Below are 24,613 nucleotides of genomic sequence, written 5' to 3' on the forward strand. Positions count from 1 at the left end.
ATTTGCGACTGATGATCTTTGTGAAGTGTACTGGTATGCAGGCAGTGTGACTTATGTGAAGTATTAATTTGCATGTGCGCATCAGCTGAATGTTTATCACGTGATCACGGGTTACGTGCACATGAAGACTGCTACCTGTCACAAGTCTTTGCCAGGCAGGTACCAGTCTAGTAGAAGTCCAGAAGTGGGACTGTCTCAGTCGGGTGACCACTTCATGACGTTGGAATTATTTTCGGTGATGGTCATTCCGAGAGTCGTGTGGTTTATAAAGTGTTGTTTTCGAGATGACAGTTAGCAGTTGTTGAATGATCTCAATGGCGACTTCACGGTTGGGTTACCGAACACGACACCTCGCGGTGATTGTCCGGACCCGATTGCGGGGATAAAAGGCCTCATTTACCGGGTGAATCGTGACACTGGGCGGCGTCAGTAATAAAGAAGTCATCGCTTGTTTGTTTTTCTGTCAGACGGACTGTCCGTGAATGGGCATTCGCAACTTTCTCTCACGCCATAGTGGAGGTAGATGGTCCGGACTCTAGCCGGGAACTGTCTTCGGATCAGCCTCCGCGTGAACATGCATCGCACGGTCACATTGCCCTAGGCAAACAGAAACGGAATCAGCTTGTTACTTCGTTATCGTCACCTTACCAGCTAGACTGATCTTGCTCCCAACGCATAATCCAACCTTCACTCCCGCACTGCCAACCGCTGTGAAGTTTTGGATTTTGTAAAATTAATCGCGCATACGATTCGAAAGTCAGTACTGTATAATAATCGAGCGTGTATCCACAATTATTGTTGAGCTTCATTTCGCTGCCCCTACCTGCAAATGTTGCGGTTGCTAATCTTATGAATACGAAATTATGTGTATACCTGCTAGTTATGCTGACAGCTTGTGTATCTGGTGTGTATGCGTGAACTGATTTGATATAGCTATAGGCTGGACTCATGTAAATCTCGTACGCATTCGTGCACCATCCCTTGGACATTATCATTGCCGAGTCGGGACTCTCCTACTACCGGCAGCCTGCCGGCAACCAAACCCAATTCGCCCGGCATCTCATCGGCAACACACTCGTAAATATTAGCACGGGAACAGCAGTTTTGATTTCACGCCGCACGTTAGTGTGTTAGCTTCGGTACGTGGCCACGTCCACGCGCACCGGCCGTATATGAATGTTCGTCTACCGAAGATAGCAGTTGAGTTGATGAACGATGTCAGGATCGGTCAGCGTCAGGATGTTTGCGTGGACAAGCGTTCTTACAGTTTTGGTTCTACCTTATTTGCACGGTAAGTGACGCACTTTTAATCAACTTTTATCTTTGTGGTATCGGATTTTAGTTGTGCACTATTTGCATTTACGACAGTTTTTTCCCTCTTAAACAAACAATAATGATCCAATTCACGTCTGATTCGTCTTTTAAAAAGGCTGCTATACATCTGCTGCCATATTTTCAGTGACGGCTGTGTACACAAACACACAATGGAATAGTTGCAGTGGTTTCTGAGGTAACGGAAACTGTTGTAAAGGTTCATCTTAAATATCTTCAAAGTTTATTAATGACCCCCAAAATTTCCAGAGATAATTTAATAATTCAAGATAAATATATTAATCGGATTTTGTCACTTTTATTTTAACATGTCAAAAATAGTCTAAAATGTTTGTATTCTCGATCTTAAACCCAAAATTATATTTTAAGTTTTAAATTTTCACTTGAATGTTTTTTGAGCTTCAGAATGACGACTATAATTTTTTTTAATGACAAATTGGGGATAAAGAAGACACTACAACAATTTGAAGTTGGTGAAAGCAAATATGTTTTGGTCACCAGACCGATAAACATCTTCACCGAGATCCGTCGCTTCAACTTGCCGGTGGTGTCACCGTGTCACCCTCCACGCCACTTGGTATCCCCGTGCTCGCACCGCTGGCCGCTCGGAGTTAAAAAACACCCCAAGGCCGAACGCGATCAAGTGCGATGTACAATGCAGATGCGGGTCCCGATTATGCATTCGGGGGAGACGGAGCGTGGTGCTCTCCTTACAAGGACCAACAAGAAGAAGAAGTAGAAGAAGAGAAGAAATACAGCGTGGCCGTACTTCTGCAAAACAGATCTTTTGCCTGACCGGTAATGAAGTGATTATGCACGTTCATCTAGAAGCATGTGGGATGTTTTCAATTCCTTCGTCTTCGCTGCCCGTGCAGTAAATCAAGAGGTGTTTTTTTATTCCCTGAATGATGTGTTGAAGAGGGGCACATTCTTAAATATCCGCTACTTGGCCGGCTGGATTTCGGAGACCGTTAGGGATGGCCAAGGTGAAGGAGGGATGGTTACAACGCCACTGAAAGAGGAGATAATCACAAAGTCCCTCCAAGACAAGTGGGTTTATGCAACTATGCCGAGAGAATATTGCTCGGCTATGATCTTAATACAGAACACAATTTTTATTACGTAAACAAATGACGTCGCTTTACAGGATTTTTCTCCGGACGAAATATTGGGAGGTAATACATTTTTGTAGGCTAACTTGTGAGAAAAATAAAAGAGCATAGAAAGATGTTAAATATTTCTGACATTTTGTGAAAAGTTTAAATGGCAATAGAAGACGCTTTGGGGGAGTTTATCACGTTCATGTTTTGGCGTAGGATGGGTGTTGGTTGTCTCGAGGTTCCTGGTTTCTGTTGTGATCAACGTGACACGAGAATAACATAACATTAAAGGAGATAATCATGTATTCTGCTAACTCACAGATACTGTTTGGTAGCAATACTATAACAATCGCAGGGTGACGGGAACATACATTACTTACGTCACCGACCGAATTACATACCCACTCACAATGTACAAATGAAACAGTACCATACCCCTTTTCATCAAGACAGCGCCTATAGCTGTACATACAATGAACGTCTCACACAGTAACCTTAATACACGAATTGGAGGAACATAATTATCAACCACTATTCAGTAAGCTGATACCTACCAAGAAAGAACTCATCACGAAGACGGCATGGCATTTAACAATATGAGAGTATTTTAAGTAAACATGCCAACTTGACTACGTGTAACTGAGCTTGATGGCTATAGGCCCAGCTTCGAGGAGGAGGATATATCAAACGAAGGACCGTTCATTTTCTATTTAACAGAACATGAAAAATACCCAGTGCTTTTAAGTTTTTGAAAAGCAATAAAAAGCTCTAAAAGTTACCCGCATTCAAATGTATCTAATTCCACCTAACGTTCACGTTAATGTGAAAAAACCCAGAAAAACAAATGACCGAATCAAAATAGCAGGTGCTATTGAATTGCGTCCTAGTCTTTAGGGGGAATTGTAGCAGATTTGATCTTCTATAGATGTTGATATTTAATTCAATCCTTGGCAGATGGTGTAGTGCTGCAGTTGAAGGCTATCGACTTTCCTTTTTTTTCTTCGGGCTATTTGAACTGTGGTTACCAGAGGAAATAGTTCGAGGTTACCACAGCGTGGACGTATTCAGTAGTTAACGTACGATGACAAAGTGGACTCGATTCTATAACCTATGTTTTCCCGTTTAATTAAAACCAATACTGAAATGTTTTGATTGTATGATTTTACCAAATCTTTGATTATTTTTCAGCACTTTCACAAAAGGAGCAAAAAGGTTGTCTCAAGTTGAAATACCACTAACCCTTTTCAGCACCTAAGCTATATGCATTAATATTCAAGACAACAGAATTGTTTATTTTTACTTTTTTTCCCCCACAGTTGCCTTTGCTAAGGACACTGAAAAGACACCGTTTGTAAAAGGTAAGAATACCACTTTAATGACTCCTGCTGCTATATACAAAATTTGAATTAGGAGATCGGACCAATCCCTTTCTGCTTAGCGCAGGGATGAGAGATGTATTGATTACTAACCCCATGACATGTGTAAAATGAAATAGGTATGTATATTCGAATTCTGAAAGAGTCTACGAATCGATTATTGTCAGGGACATTAAACCTAATTCAATACCCCCGTTTTTGCAAAATGGAGAGGATTATACTTCATGCAGTGATGTCCTACTTTCATTTCTGTCTTGTGCAATGTACTGCAACAGATAAAGCACCTCTTGGGGCACACCATATTCCATGCTTGTTATTGATATAATTGTCATGTATCAAAATATTCTCTCAGGTAGAATTTTAATGTGTAACGACCAGTTTTTTTTTCCCATTCATGTCTCTAATATTTCACAACTTATCAAACTTGAAAGTTTGAAAACATGATGGGCTTTTATGTAATATCATAGAAACCAAATGCAAAATACGCTGCATGTTTTCTAGAAAGTTCTACAGGAAGCGTGCATCATTTGTCTTCACACCGCCCTGTCGAGACCCTTCCTAATTACAATTTGCCGCCGTCATTGAAACATGGCCCGCAGCGCCATAGGAAGTTGAAAGTTGATTAATCTTGAACTTCCTGCAAGAAATCAGGAGCCTTTTGTAATTTTCCAAAAGGGGAGCAAATTTGAGAAATCGCGGTCGGTATTTTTCAAACGAGGCGTGACGAAGATATCACGACTGCTCTTGTTAAGTCAGTGCAAATTAACTCATCTCGTCAGCCGAGCGTGACTTCCTGGTCTATCGGAATTAAACAACATCACCTCTGAAAGCATAGACATGCCAAAGTTTTTTTTAAGATGCCGGGGCAAACTGTCTTAAGACGTCTCAAATATTTCCATTCAGACGTCCTTTTCATTTTTTAGGCGCGTAGCACGCCTATTGTGTGTTATTGTTTGCATTTATTCAATAAGCAAATAAAGGTATACACTTTTTGTTCTTACTCAAACTTTCGCATACTCACATTTGGACAAATAATTGTCACATATGACGCGTAGAGTCAGTCACGTCTGAAATTAAACGTTCTGTTAGGAGGGCAGACATAAAGCATGACGAAATGACAATTTTATACCGTAAAAGTAACGACCCATTTAAAATACACGTATGGGCCTGTTAAACATGTCTTGATCTAGCGTGTCATGGGCCCACAACTGTTCTTAAGAGCTTTTGATTTTTAGGGAAGAATGTTCATATCTCAACGATATCAAATCCAAAATACAATGTCTCATGAAACACAGAACAGTGAAGAGTAACATTAATGATATTTTTTCGCTGCCTACATTTGTAATTAATGTTAAGAGGCACCGGCCGAAACTGACTCTACAGCGCGATACAAACTTGATTCAGAAACCTGAACATGGGTGCCCGTTTCACTTTCCTTCAAAATATATAAACCTGTAAGACGAACTGGTATTATAACCATGTAAGTCTGGAAGGCACCCGACTATTATTTCAAATATTGCAAAGGACATTTCATCTCATTAAGATTCAATACCGTGTTCATATTTTTTTGGGGGAATGATTTCATGCATTGTATATAAGCGTTTGATTAAAAACACTGATTGTAATTTTGTGATATGAAAATCGTAATTATTAGAAATTGTCTCCGTCTTAACTAAGTCTGGACATCACCTGGTAGGCCTACACAGTTTATAATGCAGAGCTTCGTATTAAAGACAAATTCTTTGCGTCAATAATGCATGTGCAATACCATGTGTGCTGAGAGTGTGGAGAAACTTATAAATACATTGTATTCCTTTGTTGGCATCAGTGATACTTGAGTGGCCTTCGCAGTATTTTCTGTATTAAAATAGGCCTATACTTGTAACTTAATTATATTTTATTCAATTTAAATAATTGTGTGTTATAATCAGAAACAGCTTTGGAATACAGTATCCAACCATGAAAACTGAATGAAGCGGGAACGACTCAGGATAAACTATTTGATACCCATAACTACTATTCTAAACTCTTCAAAGGCTCATATTATGCGGTAAATACCTGTCCCCTTTAACGCACTTAAATGTAATGAGTCATTATAGTTATCACGTGTTGATTGACAAGCCCCAACACGGTTGCGTGATAACATTATGGGATTTATCAAAGCCATTACAACATAATGTTTTCAATCTGATGTCTCAGGATTTAGAACTAAATGATACAACGAAACGAAGAATCAATATAGAAGGTAATGTTGCACATCTAATGGGTCAGTGTTTAGAACATCAAACAATATCATGTAATACGTCTACGTTTAAGTAGAGCCTTAATGATTTATACAACGATAATCGGATCAGGTGTAATTAAAATTTGAACAATACAGGGTGTTTCAAAAAAGAAAACCGATCTTATTTTGTTGATTTCTCGGGTATGACTAATTATTTAGGAAAATGGTAACCACCATCTGTTCCATAACCGTGTCTTCTTTTTTTTGACACCAGGAACTCCATTTTACCGTCACGGATGACTGAGCACCAAGTGATGTAACTGACATGCCAGAAATGGCCTTGGTGCACATGCACCATAAGACCAACTGACAGTTTTCAGCATGTTGAAAATAACAAAATGCAGGACGTACATTATCAAAGTCATTTATTCAATTGCTAAAACATATCAAGGTTCGTCACTGTCCCCGTTAACCCCACTGTCCTTCAACATGCCCCCCGTTCCTTTCAACGCAAATCCCTGCCCTGGTTCTCATTGCTGTGAACGCATTCCTGATAACGTCTCTCTCTCTCTGATGGTTACGTAACAGACGGTGGTTACCATTTTCCAAAATAATTAGTCATACCCGAGAAATCAACAAAATAAGCTCGGTTTCCTTTTTTTTTAAACACCCTGTATAATGTGACAGGACAGTCGTACATCTTATGCGTCGGGATCGAAACTTAATTGTACAACGAAACGAACCAATGAAAGAGTTTTCAAAGCTTTAACAACATATCCCTAATATGCCGCACCATCTTGTACGTCGGATTAGCTTGCGCGACTATACGAAACAAAGAGTCAACATGGGTCGGGGTTAAGACTTAGTCATACCACGAAACGAAGTGTTTTACATCTCAATGCTTTACATTTTATGCGTGAGAATTTGGAAAAGGAAATAAAAAACAATTATATACAACAAACCGAACTTTGCTTTTCTTGTAAACGATTTCAAAAAAGGCTAACGCTTGAATACCAAACTATACCAAATCTCGCAAATGTACCAAATTGAATCTTGGTTTGCTGGACGCGGTCACAAAATCAGCGGCCGCCGTGATTATTGCGCCGGTCAAACACCAAGGCCACTCTCTCCACGCGGTGACCGATAATTAAGGGTTGGCATCAAGGAATTATTCACGCTATTACATCAAGGCTCCCTTTAAGCGCAAAGAGAATCCTCCCTCTGCCTGCACAGTATAATCCTCAGTTTTGTTTACGCCGCCGGGACCATGAGAACGCTAAGAGACACCTATTGCTTGACAGGTTCAACCCCGGTACCCCCCCCCCCCTTACCTCCCCCTTTATTAATTTAGCCAGCCGCCTATGCATAACGGACTTTTCATATCTGATCTGTTTCACCCCACGCGCTCTCTTCATCGCCCGGGCACCTTGAGATCATTATACCGTACCGGGTCCCAATCGGATCAGGGCATTGACGGGTCACTGATTTCTACTCTTTACTCGAATCCGTCCCGTCACCCAAGTTCAAATTGCATTAGAGAGATGTATATAGTCTACGCGTATTATACAGGAGCTTATTAGCGGGACGGCTAGGTGTTCATTGGTCGTAGTTTGACTCAGATACCTAGACAAGTTTTACAAAACACCAGAAGCATTTTTGTTCCGAGGCAAGTTTTTCCTCTCTCCGTGCGCTCTGCCGTTTTGGTAATAATTATTCCTTCGAATCTCGCCAAATGGCGGCTAATTTGTTGAACTCCGTATTCTCGTTCAATTTCATTTTCTACGATATCATCAGGCGGCATTTCAATCGTGTGTGTTTGCACCAAGGCAGGTATATACGCAGGAGGCGATTAGTGCATGCAATCCAGTGAAAAGGGATTACCCAAACAAGGAAAAATAGCAGAAAAAAAGGAAAGAAAAAAGAAAACAAAAATAGAAAGTACCTAAAAACTGAACTTCGATTTGATAATGATCAGAGGTATTTGTTGTAAAGATGTTGGTGTGTCAAAATTTATTTACGTTTTCTCTGTCATTTGAAGAAGTAGGGCTTATAGATGTGTGCTATAAGATATTTTACTAAAGATAGCAAAAAGTATTCTCAAAGACAGAAATGTTCCCCCTTTATTTGACTGGAATTACAACTGGCCGATACCCTACGCGGTGTGTATGAAACCTGTAATAAGTCTTGTACCTCGACATGCATGTTATCGAAGATGTTATTCTTTTCAGCGTTCGTAATGAATGCACTTATCATATTCTGAATCCTTGGATAACTTTTCGCGGAAACCCTTTCGTCACGTACCTATAATGTTACGTCCCTCGCTATTTTTGACTTGATTAAATGATCCAAAATGCTATTTAATTGCCATATTTGCATAGGCCTATGTGATTTTTAGCCAGACGGGGCAGGTTGAGATACGTGCGAGACGGGGCCTTGTAAGTGGCCCGATTAGGCTGAATATTGGTTAAGTCAAGTGGTCTATGCATAATGGAACGCCTACTGCAAGATTAAATTCGCAGCGTCGCTAATGAACGAATGCGCCCGGTGTGTAAATGAATGGAATACATTAGTCGAAGAATCGAGCAAGGATGGTTTAAGGAATACAGATGACGCGAGGAATGGGCAGTAGGCGAACAAGTTGCGCTGACTTTGAGGCGGCTTCGGATACTAGCGATGCTGTCAGTAATAACCTTTTCCCTTTGCCCGTCCGGTGGTTTGAATCACATTTTGCCTGATGGTTCAAACCCCAACAGGTGCGTGAGTATGATTGGGGGGGGGGGGGGGGGGGGGGGGGGGAGAGGGGGGAGGTTCCACAGGCACTGATGCGGATTTCGACACAACCCATTGTGTGCCCCGTCCAGAAATCGAAGGCTCTGTACTGTTCCCCTCATTTGAGTTACGCCTGTGGGGCCAGGTGTCGGTCTAAAGCTCCTTGAATACTTGCGCCATTAAAAACTGGTATTTTGCAAATTTCAAAGACAAATCATTGCCAGTGTCTCAAACTGCAAGTGCCTGACATCACATGTTGTGTGATAAAGGGAAACTTAGCGGGAACAATCGAAGGTTCTAAGCGATCTTTTTTGTACTCGGACAATTTATTATGCACTAATGTTGGCACATTATAGGTCGACATACGTGTACTTCCTAACCTAAAGAAAATCACGCACAGTGTGCAAAATTGACCTATTCATAAAGCAGCCACCTCGAAACAAATTCAATTTCGTCGAAACGAAGATGGGCAAATTATACACACTTACGATCGGAACTTACGGCGGGGGAACGGTATCGATCGGTTTAAGACGCGGCGTGCTGCGCCGCGCCGAGCCGCTGAAAATGCGTTATTCACCTCGTTGTATACTTTGTCAATTCTTCGGTCTCTGCTGTAGCAATACTTGAGGTCCTTGGGGCCTACTTTTTTATGAATGAACCTTTGCTGTCTAGACATGTCATAATTATATATTAATAACTAAACATAACTTAGGGTCTCTTCACTTAAAAACTTCAAGAAAAAAGAAGATTCTCTATCTAATTCAAAACACATGGACCAGAGGACGCCCTCTTTCGGCGCCTTTTGACAATTTCTCATTTGCAACGTGTTGTTTTTGGAACGCCGTTTTGACTGAAAAGAACTTTAAATGAGACTGCCTCTTGCACTGGTGTAAGTTTGTTTTATTTTGGTGCTTGGGAAGCCAATTAACGCAGGTGTAACAAGAGTGATCATTATTTTGTATGTTGCATTCAACTTTCATACGTGTGTTTAAAAAAAAAACAGGATTCGCTTATCACTATTGTGTTTGTTGTGAATATTGTGAAAGAAATGAATACCAACGTAAGAGTTTGATAAAATTGTCAGTGTAGATGGCGGACAAGAATACTGAACGAGTGGTTTGGTTCTGGATTGAAGCACTGTCGTAAAATGTATGGCAGAATACAATAAAGCCTTATGGGCGGTTCGTATAACTCAACCGCTAACGGGCATTTTGTTTATTGCTCTCGTTTAGCGCACTCATGAGTGAACACTCTAAATAAAATGTTTAAAACATCTGGCCATCGAACTCGGCCATTCGATATACTCTCGGACGAACGAGCCCCATTCAGAATAATGACGTCACAGCAATTTCTTCCGTTGCAGATCAAGTTTTACTCTTGGAAATCCACATTTAAATGAAGATTCCGATTACACGTGCTTCGGCTGCTTTGATTTGAACACGACTCTCTGTACTGTACTTGGCTGCATCGCATGGCACCGAGTACTCTTTCTCGATGATCCACAGGATCTCCGTACATTGGACAGTGGTTATTCAGCCCACGATTTAAGCCTGATATCCATGTTTGGTATTATACTGACTTTGGCTGCACATTGAGGTATGATCGGGAACTTTAGGGCAAACAATTACAACCAACGATCTCAAATTCCCATTCTAATCTGCATCGAGCGGATCATGAGCGTTGGTTGGGATAAAAGAGTTGAACATTTTTATTTTGAAATAGACTGATATAGGAACATTAGGAATTCCTTGACAAAATCGTTTTAAGAATTTTATGAGAAGTTTATCATTTGTATTTTATGTTTATCTTTATCATGTTCTACGTCACCTTCTCAGAAAAATCAGCTGATTAGTCAGTCCGTGTAGTTTCTTCAGATGAAACTTTTTGTACATTGATGCCAGAAGAGTTCTCGATGCATGCAATGTCGTACGCGCATACCACGCACTTGAATTTGCAAGGAGGGGCTTCAACTGGAATGGTGTCCAGGAATCCAGGGTATTCCACCGCCCAGCCTCATCACGACTGCGTATCGATTGCACACTTCCTTAGGTTTACATAGAGGTTTTCTTTGGGGTATATTGCCATCATTGTGCTAAGAAATGAGCCTGCATGTATCTCGCCGTCTGATTATATCCTGGGTATAAGTTCAGGGATTTACGGATACGTCAAAGGTTTACTTGATACACCGTCGCCTTTCTCTGGCAGATGGTAAAACGCTCAACAGCAAAATGTCATTTCATGTTCTGTTAATGTGAAGAATGTTTTGTATTAGTTTAAAACAACAGTCAGCATTTCTGCACGTCATGATTGTATAATAGCTTCGGCAGTGCGGGCAACCTGTCTGCATGCCAGAGGCTCATAGTTTGACGCTAAGCTAATATGTTACTGCTCAATGAAATTATTTGAGCAAAACATGCTTATGCTTTGAAGATTGGGAGACTGGGAGTCCGTGGTTAGACGATGTCTGTGTTACAAACAAAAATTAGAACAAAAATGAAGGAAAACACGAAAGATTTGATCTCAGAAATACGCGTAACGTCGGTCGGCTCAATGGAAAGATACACCCAGGATTTGGGATGACATATTTATTATAGTGGAATTGAATAATGTTACCAACGTTAGGCGTTTATTAATGACTATAGATGGGGGGGGGGGGGAGTGACGTCAGTTTTCGTCGGTTGCTATGTGTTACCATTCAGCACTCCAGACTCAAGAACCACTGAGTTTCAAGAACATAGGTCTGGAGCTAGATCAGCCAATGTAAAAAACTTCCCGGATGTCCGCGCCCACCTATTCTGTGATACCACAAACCAAAATAGACCACGTGATAATCTGATCTGGCTCTAAAAGCTATGCGTCAAAACGGCCTCCAGTTGTAACACATCGGGGCCAATGTCATGGAGCTGCTAAGCACACAAATTTGCTTAGCATGAAAAGTCTGCCTTGGCAAAAACAGGATTACCAACCAAATGTTCATGTGATGTTTATTGCTTGTGATTGGTATTCAGCTGTTGTTTGCTTAGCATGAAAATCACATGGAGTTTTGGCTGGTACCCTGCTTTTACTAAGCTGGACTTTTTTTATGCTAAGCAAATTTATGTGCTTAGCAGCTGCATGAAATTGGCACGTGGTGATTAAGAACGAGTCATGCTTATTACCTTCCATTCAAAACGGAGTAGCTATACTTTAACAAGAAGGAGGGAAGCGAAACGAACCTCGGCAAGGGCTAGGGTAGGGGACCATCATGTCTCGTAGATATTTCCTGATGAATCTGTGGTTCCCATCCAACCCAGAGAAGGACTTATAGTTGATCTAAAGAAAACAACGATATGGCTTCATTCAATGATATTAATCAGGCATGCGAGAAAAGTGTTTGAGGAAGGTTTGCATCCTTAGGGCTAACCCGGACAAGTTGGAAACTCAACTGAAGTTTTGAAATGTTTTTGTATGTAATTCGTGGGAACGTTCCGAAACATTTTGTTAATGACAGGTTGGTCGGTCGGTGTGAAGGTCCGCTGTTTTCTTTACTAAGAGGATCATCGCTTTGCCTCCAATGTTTGCCTCACCACAAAAGGAATTGACTTGGAGGATGCGTGCTTTCACTCGGAAAGAAAGATAAGATATCCTGGGGTGGGAAAGAAAGAGTGTATCTTTAAAATTCCCCTCTTATCTAACTTGTCAAGAAGTACGTTCCTGGCATTCTAAGTCTCTTGTTTACAAGGAGGCGAAGCCCCTGAATGTAATTGACATTTTCAGACCGTCCTCTGCAGAACCTTAACCGTCTCGTTAAAATACTTGAGCCTGCATCTCTCGACCGGACTCGTAATGTCCGTGCGAATATCGGAGCAATCAATCACATCTTTTTGGAAGGGTGGCGGTCCTCCAGTATATGAAAGGTCTGAAGTGTCGACTAAATCTTGTCTCGCTCGACTCTCATCAAAATAATAATAATAATGTGATCCTCCAAAACTCGGTACGATTATTTTGGGTGATTCTTCGTATTCAGTTCTGAACGCATGTTTCGAAAGCGTTGCCACGTTTTGAGTGCTCGGAGAAATGTTTATCATTTTTTTCCTGGATTTTTTTTTTTATACAATCCCATGAATTCTAAGTTGGCGTTAGATCGATGTTTCCATAATGGATTCGTAACAGCTTCAACCTGTTAAGGTCTTTAGCCTACTTTATGTGATCAATAATGTTAGAGATCCTGTAGTAACTGTGAAGAAACAGAGGCCACAGAATTCGTGATCTGGAAGACTTGCATTCAGGTACATGTGGTAATTTGATATAAAATCGGTAAATTAAATTTCCGACGCGATAACATGTACTAAAACATTTCGCTTCCTCAATCAGTCATTCGTGCTCGCAGTACGCAATGCCATGGCTGGCCGCACTAGACCATGGCGTGATCACCGTGTATATCGCGACAGATTCATTACTGTGAAATTTGTGAACTTGTGTAACATTAGACTTATGTATCACTGTAGTCACTGCAAAACCCCTTATAAGGTTGTTACTTCACATTATCCGTCGTGCTTGGAAGGTTGGTCTCATACTAGTTCTTTGTTCTCGATCCGTTTTCGGGAATTTGAAAAATCGATTACGGATATGTGCATAGACTTTATGATTTTTTTTCAGTACAAATTAACAGTTCTTTCTGGCTCGCCTTAGTAGTGTTTTTTATTTTAAACTACGTTTTTTGAAATTTTTTGAATTTTTGCAAATTCTCAAAACGAAAAAAGGAGAATAATTTTCTTTAGTAAGGCGGGAGATCACATTCTTATTTTCATTATTATTTTATTTATGTTCGAACCAAAACAAACAACATACTTCGTCTGTTTATGGGCGCAAATTCATTATTATTCGATCAAACTGTATCAAAGTTCAATGTTGTCTGGGGGCGGTCGAATCCCAGCCTCCCAGCCATATAGGCTAATCATGCATCTTGATACATGCGTGTAATGCATGCACGGATGCGTTCACCGAGAACAGGTACCCATCCTGCCCGCCCGAGGCCAGACTGTATCGACTGACATGTAGCAGTATACGGGAGGGAGGGGCTCTGTTTTGGGGGGTAGGAGAGTGATGTTGGGATACAAGAGTACGGTCGATTATTCCAACTCGCTAAGTGCCTTGTAGCTGGTGGAGTAGGCGGATAAAAAGGCACTAGATGGGATTTGATCCATGTTTGTGTGAATCTAGATTGCCAACTGAACATCTCCACTTCATTATGCTATATATAGCTCGGAACGGAACAGGCGGATAACAAAGGACTTCTTTCACCGGAACAAAGTCAACGATTTTGGTATTTTGCGAGGACAGACTTGGCAAAGAGTTGCAGTTTGGGGTGTGTTCCATTATTTAAGTCGCATTCGGGGCAAAATCCATTGTTTTTTGCTAATGGCCTTGTCTTGTTTGTACTAGCAAGGGACATTTTAAAAGGTTTGTTGACAACGACAGTTAGATTTTGCGGGGAAAATCATAACATCAATTAATTGAGGATCGAATAAGGAAGATAATGTCTTGATACGTACCGCGAACACCAAGTTTTGAACCTATTATTTTTATAAGACTTCTTAACAATGCTCGTTCAAACTAGCATACACTGTACAACAAAAATGGGTAATTGAGTTTGTATTTTGCCCAATGTTGGTCAGCATACCATCTGCCGACATCTTGCGCAAATTATTGTCAATAGTTGGTCGATTTTTACCCGAATTAACGAACAATGAAGTGACTTCACACCGATGTCGGGCAAATGACATTACCCAACGTGTTTTACCCAACTTGTGGCGCCCTTTAACAGCATTCGTCAGGGGAGGAAGAATCTGGAAGCACGGAGGAGAAGTGATTTATAGTTGGTTTCTGTCAGGTTTTATTACCCCCTCTGCGCGGCCCAAATTAAGCCGTTCGAATGTCAAGTACATGGGAGACGCGCGGCGGGCTGATACAGGGGATGCCTGGTGCAGTTCGGTCATTCATCGGGGTGTCCATGCCGTCGGTGTCTGGTGAAATTTGCCATTCAAATTAACCGTGTTGATTTGATAACCCGTGCCGTCACTTGTCGGGTCATGTCACGTGACATCCTTCAGAATTGTGTCTGGCTATAGGATTACACAGTCTGCCCTTGATGGGAAATATTTTGTTTACTAACCAGATTATTGACATCTGTAATTTAATTATATAAGATTGTGTAAAAAAATCATATAAAATTTATTTCAAATACCCATTACATCCGCTACTTTTTGTTAATGCAATTACCGGCAGTTGCCCGTGATTGGTAATCGATTTATTTGTCTTTTTATATCACGTGTATCTCAATTAAGGGATATGGCCATCTCACAAAGTATAATGATTCGTATTAATCAAAATAGAATCTACATCAAATTCTTACTTTGATACCTAAGCAAGTCTACATCGTTACCAGTAACCTTCTCTAAGCTCCGTACGTGAAATCAGCCAAAAGATTACAGATTGTGCATTATGATAGTCTAGTCTTAGATACTGAGGAATTGGGTTAATGTAAGACGATTGGCAAGTCATAATATGTCTTCCCTGGGTGATTTTGACAGTAAGATACATAAACAGCACAACGATGCTGAAGGGAACAGCCTGGGCCCTTGCGGCTATTCATGCATATTTCCCATTGCACAGTACTGGCTCTCAGATGTCGGTGCATGTTCAGGGCCTATATGGTGCAGAATACCATTCTGATACGTGAATGATATTGCAATAAAATTTGTGCACAATGTTCCAGGTTGCCCTCTGAAAAAAAAGGCATAGGAGATATCGAAGGAAAGTTAACTTGCCTGATTGCGGGGTTACAGTAAAAGATAAAAGCTTTAATTTGTCGTTCATATCAATAGTCCCACTGCCATTATTCAACCCCAGTTGCATTAGTTCATGAACTGGTATGGTATGATGAACACTGAGTTTTTGTTGTGTACAAACCCCATAGGTTTCGAATTAATCAAATTGTCTTCTTTGCTTTCCCCCTCTCATTTCCACTTCAAAAACATGAGCAACACGCGAATCAAGTTCACAGTATGTGGACACCAGACGAACTTGTTCTTCCATAAGTTCAGCCTATACCACTTCCTTGCACTCTGTTACTATCAATGATGTTCTCAAGATCTACCGCATCGTCCCTCTCCCCTCGGCCCTTTTTCCCTCTCAGCTCCTCATGTTGCTCCTTAACCTCTTCTTTTCTCCTTTATGAAACGACTGATAATACTTCCTGATATAACACCTTAGATATTTTGTGCCTGGCCACAGCCGTAGCCTTTGCTAGTGGTGTGCAAAGTTTGGACGGTCATCAGTACACAATTTTAGAATAACCCACAAAGGGTTTTAAAATTACCATAAAATGTGCAATATGTAGACAATACCAAGCGCGCACAAGAACATGAATGTTTACACCCTTATACTAAAAGGCATAATCTGTTGCCACCCAACAAATCTGTTACGATTATATATGCGACCTGTCATCACAAATTCAGCAATAATTTGGACTTTTTATGAATTGAGACATTTAGGCCTTTATATCTGGATTCTGCAAATAAGAGCTTTCCAATGGTATGTAACATGAAGTGGTACTTCAGTAACGGAAACATAGACCATTTGATGTGGTAAAAAATCTTGCAGTTGTGTATACAATGAATGAACAGTCCAGTAAGGGAGACAGGATGAACTAGGTTTTAAAAATATTTGACAGAAAGCAAATTGAAAACAAACAAAGGTAAAACAGGACTTTCAGATTAAGGTATACCAAAAAAAATCGATCATCCCTTCAAATCTTGGCTCGCTGTACTGCAAAATGGCAATTTCCAACTTTCAGCTCATTTCATGGTGACAGGTCACATGAATATTATGTAAACTGTGGCCGCCCATTGTATTACCAAATAACGCTATTTGTAAAAATAAAAAGTTCGATTTCTGTTCTCGATCTCTCTGATGACAACAGATCAGTCGCATGTAGGATGGCATGAGCGACAGCTAGTCAGTCGTCTACTGGACAGTGAGCGGTTCCCACACCGAGCGTTGACTCTGCCAGCTGACTCAATAGACCTGCCACTGACGTCGAGATGGCTTCATGCTCCAGCAGATCATGAATGTGGTGAGTAAAAGACATCCAGCACAGAGCAGCCTGGAGAGGTTTGAATCAAAAAACCACAAAGGGAAACTGACTCGGTGCATCATACTTTAAAGTTGAACAAATAAATTGACTGGAGCGGGGTTTGAACCTGCGACCTCTGGATTGCAGTTTCAGTGCTCTACCAACTTAGCTATCCAACCATAGGTTTAAGTTTAGTGACATTGAATCTATTATGTACTACTCTTGCGATTACAGAGGGACAAAGTCCTGTCCACAATGAGGGAGCTATGTGCAAGCCCGACAAACCCAATAATTATATCCATTAGTGTCAGTGACGTAACGAAAGGGGCATGGAGTATACGCCCCCCTCCCTTAAGGGCTATCTCCCATGTTACCCAGTCAGAAATAGGAAAAGGAACAGTCCCTTTCTATCGTTTAAAACTATGGGAAAAACCATTGAGTTCCCTGACCAGAAAACGAGGACACCAACTTCGTCTGTGTATTCCCTTACCAAACCGACCCGCATTTATCTATCCCTGTCAAGACATGCATCCTCGCATGGATGATGATTCAGAGCATACTGACCAGAACAAAACGCTAATGACCCTTCCCTTAAAGAAAATGATGATCCCCAACGAGCATCCGAACTTGGATTAGATTAATTGATTAATTGAAAGTCAGGTCTAAGTTTTGCATGACTTATCCTTGTGACATGTTTCATTGCAAATCTGCCATAGTTGTTATTTCACGTTCTTCATAAACTGCATCATTCAGATATAAGCGAATCAATTTGTAAAGACAAAGAACAATCGAAACCTCTGTTTTGACTATACCTAGACATACATTGTTCTATTGGGTGAAGCAAGCAACGTGTGGCTCTTATTCAGTATTGGCTCAGCATTGGACTTCAGCCGGAATATCAAAGAGAGATTCACTCTGCGTTATTGAAAAGTTCAGAACTTTCTCGACGAAAGTGCATTTTGCGGGAAGAATAAACAAATGCTCAGCTGTCGGTCCAGAAATCATCTGTCCTTCTGCAGGAGAGTTAATTCCCTTCCGTCAACAAGTTCTTAGGGATCGAGAGGGGATTTTGGAGCTCTCGCTCTCTGTTTCTGATCGGGGATTTGGTCTGACGCGATTATCGTGTCGATGCTTGCTTGATTGCCCACTCAAGGACGTCGGATGGGCTGCTATCACGCAGTCGCCATCTTGGCTCCGCTAAGAGGTAACTAGTTACAAGTTTAGCATGGTAAGACAGATAAAGCCAGGTATATTTTAAGAGATTTGGTGGCCAGGGCAACAAAGCGAGAACATTCTGTGAAAATTAGTACCTTTTTCCATTCGTAATAACAAAAGCGTGAGAGAGTGTTTTAGTACCGTTTGTAAAGTCCTACGGCCATATTCATGAAACCTTACTAACTTAGCAGCCAACTAGGCTTAGTAACGGTTTCAGTTTCTGGCTCTTTCAGTCCATAAAAAAAGCAAAAATGCCAAGTGCCAAATGAAGCTGCTTGACACTGTACACTAATCATTTGAAATACACGCAGTGTCGAGCCACAACTTGCACTAATATAGTTGTGTAATTTATGCCACTCAACTTACACACGCGCGTCCTGAAATCGTTGCTTTTAGTCTACACGAGATCAAAAGATAACCACTAGTCGATATATTATATTCTCAAAATGAGAATGATCTTTTAACTTTTAATATTCATGTTGCATGTGTTGGAAGGAATGTACAGCCCTGTTTAATATATATCAGACCAGGTGATAAGTCTAAGCCTCTAGTTGCCAGCTGCAAATCCGACGCGACATATTGATTGGATCGGCTGGCCGTTTATCAATTGACGTTTATTGGGGTGTATGGTGTACACCGGTTAGCGTGATGCTTGTCGACCTGATCACTACCACGCCATGTGCCTGGATTTCATCAACCAAAAACCCCGAAACGCAGATCAAAATTGGCCTGCTCTCATGAAGTAGCATAATTCCCTTCTACATGAATTTATGGGACTTATGCTGTGTTTATGTACCTACCTATCTATAAATTTAAGGGGAAAAACTCCAATCCTTGATTTTACTTATGGACCAAACAAAGAAATCAACATTTACTCAGAGCAAAAGTTTAAGGCCTATAGTTTTGGTCAATTTACATGTAGCCTGCGGACACATTAAGTCCCACTATCTTGTTACGTATCTATAAATAATGTTAGTTTCTTCTTGTTCATTTTCACCAAATTCATTCCATTCCGAGTTCTTACAAAATATAATACTTCAGTAGATTGGACTGTGCCTGAGACGCTTTAATGAAATTGAAAAGCTGCGTATTGCGAAATGATGTCAAACGATGTGCCGCTCCGTATTTATAGACATTATCAACACTTCAGTTCTGTAATGTCTTGCAGAAGGAAGCAATGGATTTTATTGTTGCACTAACGCTGTAGGCCTATTTAATTAGAGTCTTAAACGCTTGATATTCCTAGAACTGAGCCATCAACAATAAATGAACTATATAATCCCTTGGCACTGACATCTTCACTAGACATTGGAACGAGTAAGCCTCTTTCTTACCAGTTTGAGGGATGAGCTGCCCAAAAACACTTTTGTGACTATTAATCAGTTTGTACTACGAGGTGTACGAAATGCAGCTGGTCTCCAGTGAAGTGCTTTGTGTTGTGAGTTATGTTTTTTCTTCTAAAAACCTATAAAGATTCAGGAGAAACGTCAAATCAACCAAACATTTTAAGGAATGGAAGTTGTATTTACTTAAGGACATCTTTGCTTTTCTTTCCTCATACAGAACGAGAAAGACCAGATTCTAGTCATCAACGCATGGCTCAACTATGTAAGTACATAGAAAGGTCGCCACACTGTTCTACAGTTCCCTAAATGTACCCTCTTTCATATAGTGTTCTCTTCGTTTTCATTCCATATAGCCATATCATGTTACCCATCCATCAGTGTGGCCCACTAATCTTGTTTGGCGCACTTGACCCCATCATTTTTTTTCCTTGCATACTTTCCAGACATGTGAATTCCTTGAGAGAATCAGAGTTTTCTTAATGATTCTACTCTCTGATATCGAAATAAAAATGACTTAAACTATCTGGTTCAAACTGGATTGACCTGAAATATACAAAAAACTTAAACAAGTTAGAGGGTCTGATGTTCCTACCTGAAGAATCTTTCTTAAAAGCACTTTATGTCGAACTATCAGGCCCTGTTACTTTGTCGATTTTTGTTTAATTTTCAAAGAGTAACATTCACTTATTTGAGTGAAACATTTACTCAATCTAACCGAAAGAATAAGGACTAGACAATGTAGATTGAATTTCATTCCACCGAATAGCTCTAGTATTCTCTCGAGTTTCCATTCCAGTGATTTTTTCCGAGTGTTTCAATCCAAAATAAGACTGATTTTCGTCTTTCACTCTTTGTAAAAGAGAGAGAGTATAAATTCGTTGAGCTAGTGATTCCAAGTTGTTCTATAAAAATCTATTGACCAGTGAGCCTTATCACTGTGAATCTAATCACTAATATTTACTAGTAGTCTCATCATGGCAGCTATGCTCACTCGAAGCAACCCGGCTCTACTTGGACGAGATTCATTATTATAACCCCGGGATACGGAAGATACCGCGCGTACGTGTTGCCTCTTTAACGGCATTCATTGCGTGTCTGCGGCAGAGGTGTCAGCCGGATCCTGCGAGGGTCAGTCTAACCATTATACCTAGAAATCTGCAGGATCTGCGATCTTAACAGAGATCTTCGTTGAATGGGATGCAAACAAGATTGTTTTTAATAAAAGGGATATTGGGAAGAGGGAAAGCAAATATTGAGATGGATAGATCATTTTGTTTTGGTTTGAAACGAAGAGATCCATCTTTCTTGAGGGTAAAATGTTCATAGAGCCTCCAGCAGTGTTTACGCGATATCAACAGAGTGAATACATTTCTGGTACATGATAAACATAACGCACGGTTTAGGTAAGGAGAGATACGTGATGGAAGAGCCGTAGCACCATCAGCCTCCATCATTATTCAAAATATGTCATCTTTTTGGCGCGTAGAAATCTGGACGCGTGGCTTCAAAAACTCTTCTGGCACGGTTTGTGTTGGCAAGAACACGCTGGATCGCTGCCCGGTGCTGCTGCCCTGAATTGCGGACATAGTTTTTGACCTGATGGCAAAGTGATCAACATTGTATCTGGGTTGTTTCTTGGTGAATCTTGAATACACGCGGTTGATCAAGGTCAATGGCGTTGCATGGTAGAGCTCAATGCTTGCTATGGCAGGCATTTCTGGGGATTACCTGGGGTGATCCGTCGCATGTCTTCTTGGACGGGGGGTTGTTGGACGTTCAACTCTGGGTTAGAATTAAGGGATGAAGGGCTCTGGGTTAGAATTAAGGAAAGAAGGGGAAGGCATTGGATACGGGGCTGATGCTGATTGTTGTCATATAACGACAATGACTATTTATGGTGTTTATGAGGGGGACGAAGGTGATGATGTTGGTGGTGATATGCGTGGTTGTGGTTGTAACGATTGCTTTTCAGTGTTGACAATCATGGGATTCAGGTGTTAGCAATATGGATTGTTGGTCGTAGTGGCGGTAATTTTGGACAGTGACGATAGTGGATGTGTAGGTTCCTAAGTGTTGACGATGACGATGACAATGACAACTATGACAATGGCGATGACAGTAACAATTGCACCAAGGAGAGAGAAAGTAATGTGCCAGGGAAAGGGCAAGTACACAATTCTTGCAATGAAAATCTTCTCCGTAATACGCTAAGATTCCGTAATATTTTGTATGTAACACTATGGCACGATAAGTAACACACACGCGTTATGTATACTTCACCAGTTATGAATTAAGATGAAGTTAACACTCTTCGCGAAGATTGACCATAAAATCCGGTATCATTTGGCCATAGGCATGGAGCGACCCAACTCTGGCGTGGAACCAATCTGATTACGGCGGCGTCAAGAACATTCGTCTTCCACCAAGTCACATCTGGACCCCAGACGTGCTTCTCTACAACAGGTAGGCCTCCGTTTCCTAAAGTGTTGAAGATAGATGAACTGTGTTTGAATATCCAGTGAAGGAAGTTTTTGATGACACGATTCTTGGTAATATTATTGTAAATAACTTGCAGTATCTGTTATTAAAATTAAGAGGTTTTTATGACATTGTAGGTTTTGTTTTTATACGTTTCTTAACTATAAACCGTACGGCTTATTGGAAGAAACTGTCACTTCCGAGAAAAGTGCAAACTCCATAAAAAGTCAAACCTTGCCTCCATTTAAACTTTCAAAGAAAATAACAGAAGATGCTAGGCAGGAAATGCTTAAATGAGGGAAAATAAAAAGTTCAAGAAGTTATCTTCTCTTGTAACGGTCCATGAGCACAGCCTACTTGTTCCAGCATGCTTTAGTTTGTGAAGATTCAGAACCTTGAGCTTGTTTCATAACTGAAGCGATGGAGGGCGCACTAACGATACCATCTTTGGGTTGTAGAGAAAGAACCTTCATTGGAATAAATCGACACATCTAAATAAAAGTGTAGTTAGATTTGAAGAGATACCAGCTGATCAACCCGCAGTCAGCTCCTCACAGTAGCCCGTCATTACACGTGTATATGTTGTTATTTAATTAACTGGAGGCAAGGGTGCCATTTCCGAACATGGCAGATTGTAGGGCTTTTTTTGTAAAGTGGCCGGTAGACGATATCTGTGTATGCCCCACTTGCCCAGCACCTTCCTTATTATGACCGTTACCTGAACATCTTGGAACGTACTCAGAAAAAAAATCACAAGAAAGCTTTATAAAAAGTGTACTGTTTCATCTTGTTGAAAAAGACAACGTAGGTTTTTTGCGCTCTACCGGCATTTCTGCTAACGATGGACAAAGCACAATTGCCGCAAGATCTGAAGGGCCGCGGAGATTGGTTCTTCTTCCCTGATGTGAATATCCATGGTAGGATAAGATGTCCTACTTGAGTATAACTCGTAATCACGGCTATCAGTATCACCATGTCAAGCCTCGAAAATAATGTTTACTACACAAACGTCCGATATGATGACATCCTGAGGACAGACACGACTACGGGGAATCAGGGGGATCGCTTGCATTCATCTTGTGGGATTCTTAGAGGCAGGTGGGTTCTTCTTCGGATACCCGACACCCTTTCCCAAATGGCGGCTTGAGAAAACATATCCACTCCCAGCGATGAAAGTCAAGTTACTGGACCGGCGTATCAACAACGACCCGACGGCCACGGAAGGTGGACTGAAGAGGGAGGCTGGGCTTGCGTGCTCTTGCAGGCGTATAGAGACCCGGGAAAGACTTGCCGAGGTCCTATGCTTCCATTGGTTGCCGAAACAAATTATTGTAAAAGATACAAAAACATAGACCAGAGGCACCTCTAGAAATGCCATGAGTGCCAGGATGATGTTCGATACGGTAGGTTGGCAGCTGTGAAATCGCTTCTTTGTGCAATGATAGAAAACAAAATCCAACGAGGAGACTTGTGGCAAGTCTTTGCAAGGATGCACCCGGCGCAGTATCGTGTGGGGATAAGCGTCTGGCTTGCTGTACGAAAAAAAATCACACCACCGTCCCAAGGGAAACGATGCATTCTCGTGTCATATTAAAGATGTAACATGTTTATTCGAAGCCAGCCGCACATACTAATGAGATCGAGAAAACTCCGAGCTCTTTGTGTGGTTTGAAATAACGAAATAAGTACTCCTATATACCCATAACATTCACAGCTCTAGTTGTGATAAGTCAGAACCAATGCTGCGTTTATTCGGAGAGTTGTTGATATTTTATTGAACTCATTGTTGATGGGAGAAGCACGAACCATTTGCATTTAAAATTTCTGTTCCGTTTTCTTTATGTCGCGCGAGTGCCATGGTGCGTGGGCATTTTTTTTTAGCAACTTACACTGTCCTGTTTTAAGTCATCTGAAAAAGGAAAACCTAGAGATATGCTATGAGACTTCTGACTTTAAAAAAAAGTCGCTTTTTGGCTAGGTTTTGTTGGACAGTTTTGAAAAAGTCGAAACCGTAGATATTGCGGCATACTGTACATTGCAAATTGATTATGAACCCAACTTCGGCCCAAATACTCTTGCACCTAGCAATCAGGTTATAATCCAACACGCCGTCCGGACCTAGAGTATTCAGTTTGTGTGTTATCAAGACGTTTAAAAGTGTCTAAACAAGACGCCATTCCTTCTCCAGGATGTACTTTTGGCATATGTCTTTAATGCCCCAAGTAGAATTGAAGAAGGACGTTCCTCCAGTTCAATTTACAGACCGCCTCCGCGATCCCATTCCGTTCTGACATGACCTACAATGTTGACAGCAAACCTGACCCAGGCGGTCACAAGGAAAGTCATGTACCAGGGCAATGCCTGAGGCTATGGCGTTCGTCCGCAGTGGTGTTATTTCAATACGTTCAATCTTGTTCTAATAACTCCAGCGTAAAATAACAAGATGCGAGATCATTTGCTTGACAATCATTGTAAATTGATGCTTCAATTCCGCCTCAAGTGCATCTTCGTTCCTTTAGGAGTTTTATGTTGTCAAACTCACAATCAATATTTAGTATTTTACTCAAATAGTTGGAACGAACTGAGTTCTTTGACTTCTAGCAGTGCGCCCTCTTTTTTTTTCTTCAAAATATTAATGTTTCTTAATTCATTTAAGG

At 40.9% G+C, this 24,613-nt stretch overlaps 1 protein-coding gene across 1 annotated transcript; it reads left to right on the plus strand.

Annotated features, from left to right (window-relative positions):
* Window positions 1-139: 139 nt before the first annotated feature.
* On the plus strand, window positions 140-21,941 carry LOC119740279. The gene is made up of 5 exons (XM_038215544.1): window positions 140-1,291; window positions 3,749-3,790; window positions 16,765-16,917; window positions 19,696-19,740; window positions 21,832-21,941. Exons 1-5 carry the CDS (start codon window positions 1,216-1,218, stop codon window positions 21,867-21,869), a joined length of 354 nt encoding a protein of 117 aa, XP_038071472.1. The 5' UTR covers window positions 140-1,215; the 3' UTR covers window positions 21,870-21,941.
* Window positions 21,942-24,613: the final 2,672 nt, after the last annotated feature.

Source organism: Patiria miniata, unplaced genomic scaffold, assembly GCF_015706575.1.
Source record: "Patiria miniata isolate m_02_andy unplaced genomic scaffold, ASM1570657v1 HiC_scaffold_5, whole genome shotgun sequence".
Classification (NCBI taxonomy): domain Eukaryota; kingdom Metazoa; phylum Echinodermata; class Asteroidea; order Valvatida; family Asterinidae; genus Patiria; species Patiria miniata.